This window comes from Aplysia californica, unplaced genomic scaffold (genome assembly GCF_000002075.1).
Source record: "Aplysia californica isolate F4 #8 unplaced genomic scaffold, AplCal3.0 scaffold00149, whole genome shotgun sequence".
NCBI classification, from domain to species: domain Eukaryota; kingdom Metazoa; phylum Mollusca; class Gastropoda; order Aplysiida; family Aplysiidae; genus Aplysia; species Aplysia californica.
Window position 1 is genome coordinate 471,725 of NW_004797419.1, and position 6,058 is coordinate 477,782.

At 46.3% G+C, this 6,058-nt stretch overlaps 1 protein-coding gene across 1 annotated transcript in view; it reads left to right on the top strand.

The window, feature by feature from the left end:
- The window catches only part of LOC101855639 (dentin sialophosphoprotein), a gene marked incomplete at its 3' end in the record, with an annotated part of 67,045 nt that extends 60,987 nt beyond the window's left edge, over positions 1-6,058 (top strand). Inside the window, 2 exon segments of the mRNA XM_013081856.2 lie at positions 1,449-2,644; positions 5,834-6,058. Of these exon segments, the coding sequence (XP_012937310.1) occupies positions 1,449-2,644; positions 5,834-6,058 (1,421 nt within the window).

Genomic DNA, 6,058 nt, shown 5'->3' on the forward strand with positions numbered 1-6,058 from the left:
AGAGAGAGAGAGAGAGAGAGAGAGAGAGAGAGATAGATAGATATACGTCTCTCTCAAAACCTATGGTTTCAGAGTGCCGGAAAGGCAATAAGCTTCCTAAAACCTAACAACCTCATAGTAAACTTTGCCTCTTCTTTTTTTTTTTTCTCTTTCCTTTTTTTTCTCCCCTCCCCAACCACCCACCCCCCCTTATAACACAGCAATCTTTATGCACGTTTCAGTCAGGGCATTACCCTCACTCTACCCCCAACCCTACCCCACTCCCACCACTCCTCATACCATTCCCTTCTGCGATAGCAACACCCTTTCTCTTCTTCTCCTCACTGGTAGTGATTACGGCTAGTCCCTCAAACCATAGAGCCGTCATCCATTATGTATCCCTGCGACCACCGAATCATTTTCCTCCTTCTGAATAGAAGGGAATCTTGTCGCTGCTGCTGCTGCCGCCTATCAGCCCCTCATCAATGTAAGTTTGCTGATGATTTGATTGGTTGCTGGGCTGGGGGTATCGAGACCCATCGCCCCGTCTGATGGTACTCGGGAATTCCCGCCTCTGACTCGTGGCAGATCGTGCGCCCTTCCTGCATCATTCATAAACACATTTAACCCCGTTGATACTTAGCCACGACCCCATGCTTTCACATCCGCGTCATCTGATCCTAGTCTAGGCTAACCGTGTTGATTGTTCGGACCCGTGGTCAAATAGCCAGTCGTTAGTGAGAACTGTTATCGATAGAACAGCCGTTAACGAGAACTGTTATCGATAACTGTCTGAGAAGGGTGGGGATAAATATCATCTTATTGTTATACTCGTTATGTCTGTAAGCTACCAAGTTATCGTTTCCAATAAGAATGGCGCCGATTTTACCCCCACAAATAGAAGCGGACACCTCGCGTCTTATGATTTAGCTGTACATAGATCTCACGATTGTATTCGCCTTTGAATTTATTTATAATTTGTGTGTGTGTGTGTGTGTGTGTTGGGCACGGGGGAGGAGCAGAGATTAGTGAAGATTTTTGGCACGTATTTCTTGGGACTGACGTTAACTCTGAACCAATGATAGAACAACAAAAAAGAAAAGAAAACGAGACTTACATCTACAATTATTGCATTAACTTACCAATAAGAAGTTCTAAAATAGCAGGGACAACAACAGCAACAACAACAACAACAGCAACAACAAAGACAACAATGACGACCAGAATAACAATAATCATGCAATATCAGCAAAAAGCTTGCAATATCAACAGTAACATGTCGTAAGGCAGTATATCATCATGTTCCAGCCTCTTTTACGTTTCCCTTTTCTCTTTGAAATACTTTGTTTTTACTGTCCTTATGATGTTTCTATTGTTGTTTGTTGACTTATTTGTTCTATTACTGTTTGTTAACGACCAATAAATTTGAGCCGAAGATTTACCGCAAGTTTTCTCTGTCTCTTCCTCAGAAGACATGTCGTCTGACGCGGTCTCCCCAATGTCTGGTAGCGGGAAACTGAGCGCTTGCGAGAAGTGTGGGATCTGCTTCTCCGACCCTGGTCAGTACCTGGCACACAAGAAGTTGTGCGGCAACAGGAACCGTCTGCTCATGCCCTATGACCCGCCCGTCAACGGCCTGTTACAGAACGGATACGACTTAGATAGTGGTGGTGGTGGTGGAGGAGGAGAAGGAGGGGGAGGAGGAGGAGTGATTGAAGGTAGCAGGAAGAGGACGCGGAAGGGAGTTGTGAGGCGTGTTAGCGGGGAGGAGATGGAGAGGATGAGAGATATAGGAGAGGAGGAGTGGAGGGAGGAGAGGATTGAGGAGGAGGAAGGGAGTCTTCTAAACGGAGCTGACGATATAGAAGACAATGCTGAAGCAGATGTGTGTGGAGACGAACTCAGAAACTCTAGACTGAACGAGGAGACTGCGACCGCCGGGGCCGACTCGAGGTTCCGTGGTAAGATTCGGTCAGAGGAGAATTTCATTCTTGGACTTCGGAACAGAATGGCCAACTCTTTCCCTGAGATGGGAGAGAAACACAGCGTAGACAAAGACGGGGAAGGCCGGAGCTTAGATCTTCGCGGTCCCAACGACAACTGCTTTGATAGAAACGACAACGATGACAACAACGACGATCATGATGACGACAACCGCAGCAACGACGGCGATAATGAAGACAGGATAAAACGACAGAAGCTGAATGGCGTAGATTTCACCTCACCCAAAAGCGACAGCAGCGCCAGCAACAAAAAGAACAGCATCAACAACAGCAGCAGCAGCAACAACAACAACAACAACAGCAGCAGCAAAGAAGGCAATGAGGATAACGACGAGGATGATGACGAAAACGCGATAAATGACGACGTTGACGAAATGGTGGCTGGGGATGGTCACGAGTCTGCAGGATTCCGGAAAGGCGCCACAGGTCCCGGGGGTCACGCAGACCGCGCTCTAGCCTGGGCGCTGGGGGCGGCGGGGCAAGGTCTGTTCAGCGCCGGACACAATAGCGTCACGCTTGAGCCTCTGGCCGCCACTAGCGCCGCTGTGGCTCAGTCTGTGGATGGCGTGAGACCTGGGGGGAGGCCCGGGGAGGCGGTGCCCGAGGAGGTGAACGTGTTCAGGAACATGTTGTTCCAGCTACAGCAGCAGCAGATGATGCAGGTGAGGCGGGGCGTGGTGGTGCTGGTGTTGTTGTTGTTGTGTTGCTGGTGGTGGTGGTGATGGTGGTGGTGGTGGTGATGGTGGTGGTGGTGGTGGTTGTGTTGTTGTGTTGTTGTTGGTGGTGGTGGTAGTGGTGGTGGTGGTTGTTGTGTTGTTGTGTTGCTGTTGGTGGTGCTGTTGGTGGTGGTAGTAGTGGTAGTAGTGGTAGTGGTGGTGGTTGTTATGTTGTAGTTGTGGTGATGTTGGTGTGGTGGTGGTGGTGTTGTGGTGGTGATGGTGGTGGTTGTGGTGCTAGTGGTGATGGGTATTGTTGTAGTTAGTGGTGGTGGTAGTGGTGATCTTGTTATGTTGCTGGTGGTCCTGTTGTTGTTGTTGGTGGTGGTGGTGGTGGTGGTGGAGGAGGAGGTGGTGTTGTTGTGTGCTGTGAGAGGGGTTGGTAGAGGAAGAAGAAAAGGAGGAGGAGGAGGAGGAGGAGAAGGAGGAGGAGGAGGAGGAGGAGGTGGATTTTTTTAGGGGGGGGGGTGATAGAGGGAAGAAAAAAAAGGAGGAAGGAGAAGAGAACGATGATGAATATGCGTGTCTGGGGTAGAGATAATAGAGAGGACAAAGAGGGAGGGGCGGTATGTAGGAAACGAGGGGAGATGGAGAAAATGTATGAGAGGAAGAAGGAGATTGCATTTAAGGAGGGAAAATGGGGAGGAGGAGAATGGAGATGATATGAAATGGAGGAGTAAGGAGGAGACGGAGGAGGAGGAGGAGGAGGAGGAGGGGGAGGAGGGGTGAATTGCACGGAAAGGAAAAAAAGGAGGTTTGTATGTATAGTATAAGGTTTTACGGCGCTCGCAACTGCTAAGGTCATATGAGCGCGCTAAAGGAGGTTTGAGGGGGAAGGAAGGGGCGATTTGGGTAAAGAAAAGAAATAGGGTGATGCTGCACTGCGTTTGTTCCCCTTTATCCTTATCATAGTTGTTGTTATTAGTTTATCGGGGGGGGGGGGGGGGGGGTTCGGCGTCTATGGTGTAGCGTGACCCGAGTTCCATTCCCGAGTGGGGAGAAATTTGTACAGAGTATCTCGGTCTTTCTGTTGTGATCTGGTATTCATCTCAGCCTTCGTTGGCCTTGGCAGGTGTTATCTAAAGCCTGCTTCTTAAAATTATCTAATCTACGTCGATGTGGCGGGGCATAACATACCTGCATTTAAAACAAATTACTTAAGTTTGGAGGGGTTGTCGTTGTTGTTGTTGTAGTTGTTGTTGCTTTTGTTGTTTTTGCTGTTGTTAATTTAGTTTTGCTGTTGCTGTTTTTGTAGCACCTGCTGTTACAGTGCTATTGATGAAGACACCATTAGTGAGGATATTATTGCACCTGTGATGGCGGTAACAAATTGTGTCTTGTTTACGTACGCACGCAGCGTAGACTTTGAAAGCGTTGTTAGGACCCAAAAAACACCGATTTTAATGAGAAGATGATAATGTTCCGCTATATATAATAACACCAAAAAAAACGCATCCTGTATGCAATCGAAACAATATCGAACAGAATGTGCTTTTGTTTCAACACTCACGATAAACGCATTATGAAAACGAGCAACGCTTACGAAATCATCCGACTTGTGTGCATATACATGCATATTTAACACTACTCCAAGTGGTTCATCCATACGGGCATGAATATGTTGTGAATATCATATTAGCAAGCTGTTACAAAATGTGTCATCAAATTTATTTTGAGTTAATTAACACTTTAATCGCAAACATTTTCAGGCCCCCCTCCCCCTCCCCCCTTTTTTTCCCTTCCCCGTTAAAAAAAATATATATATATATAAAAAAGATGTATTCCTTTATTGGCATCTGGAGTTATAATATAATCTTTATGCTGTCAATGCCTGCAGATATGCAGATTTGATTAGATTCGATACAGGCTTGAGGCCTCTATCTCCATACAGAAGCAGAACGCGAATATTGAGATGGACTTGAAGAACAAAAGAACATGCATGTACCAAGCACATTTTTCAAAACCATTATCATTATTAGATGCAGCATTCGTTTTTTTCAATGGTACATAGATGTTTGCCTCCCAACGGCATTTTGGATGCATAACATTAAAATTTGGTGAAAACTGCGAGTCATGAGCAGGTCAAAAGAAATAGGAGCGCTTTGCCATTATTGTTTTGTTAGATTGTTTTGTTTTTCAATACGAGTTTTATGGGATTTGGCTAGCGCAAATGAGTCATGTATGTGCTGAAGATTTGAAGTGTTACTAGAGAGTAACAAACACAGAAGCAAAAGGACGAGTAATAAGGACGTTAGGAGTTTGATAGGGAGAAAAAAGGAGCAAACCACACCAGTGCAGCTTCCAAACATCTGCAGATTGTTTGTTTGCTTGTTTGTTTGTTCGTTGTTGTTGTTGTTGTTGTTGTTGTTGTTGTTGTTGTTGTTGTTGTTGTTGTTGTTGTTGTTGTTGTTGTTTTGTTGGGGGAAGGCGGGTGTTGAGGGGGTGGGGATTATGTGTTGGAGTGACGTCAGAGGGGTTGGAGGAAGGAAGGCGAGAGGGAGGAAGGGAGGCGAGGGAGAGGGGGTGGATGGAAAGCAGGTTGGACGGGAGGATGGGAGGGGAAGAAAGGAGACCTGGTGATGCAGAGGGAATAATAGCCTGGGAGAGACATCGAGATTATGGTTCAAATTTCTCAATACCTTTTCTCGAGTTCTTATCTCAATTAAAGAGCCAGATGTTTTAAAAAGGAAAAATGACAGATACAACTGTGGCACACCTGTTACCAAACTATTCTGATGAAAAGAATTTGTTGTCAGTTAACTGTTGCATTTCTCTTGTTATTGTTGTTTTATTTTATTTGGGTTTTTTTTCTATTTTGTATTTTTTGTGCTTTCATTTCCCTTTTCTTTTCCTTTTTCTTATTTTTTGGGGGTAAAGCTTTTGAATGTGTCATTTTTACGGTTAGAACACTTGCAAAATGAGCTTCATGTAGATGGGATGAGACAGCGAAATGCATTGAAAGCACACGACTGTAAAGTGTTAAGTAGCTAATACTTAATGAACACATTCTTAGCTTTCGTTACGCACGACAAATCATTTTTACAACACACAGGGATCACCATAACTACTGTCATCCCGTGACGTGGGGGGGCGACTGTGACGTCATATGCTGACCGTACGTTTGTCTGTCCTCAGATCCAGATGATCCAGCAGATGAGGCGACAGTTGATCTCCTCCGGGGTCAACCCCAACCTGCTGCCCGCGGACATTGACCTCAACCTGATGACCAGCGAGGGCCTGGCCTCTGTCAGCGCCGCCATGTCCGGTCTACAGAACGCCGCGGCGGCCTCCTCAGCAGTCAGCAGTAGCAGCATCAGCGGCAAGAGCAGCCACAGCCACAGCCACAGCCTCAGCCACAGC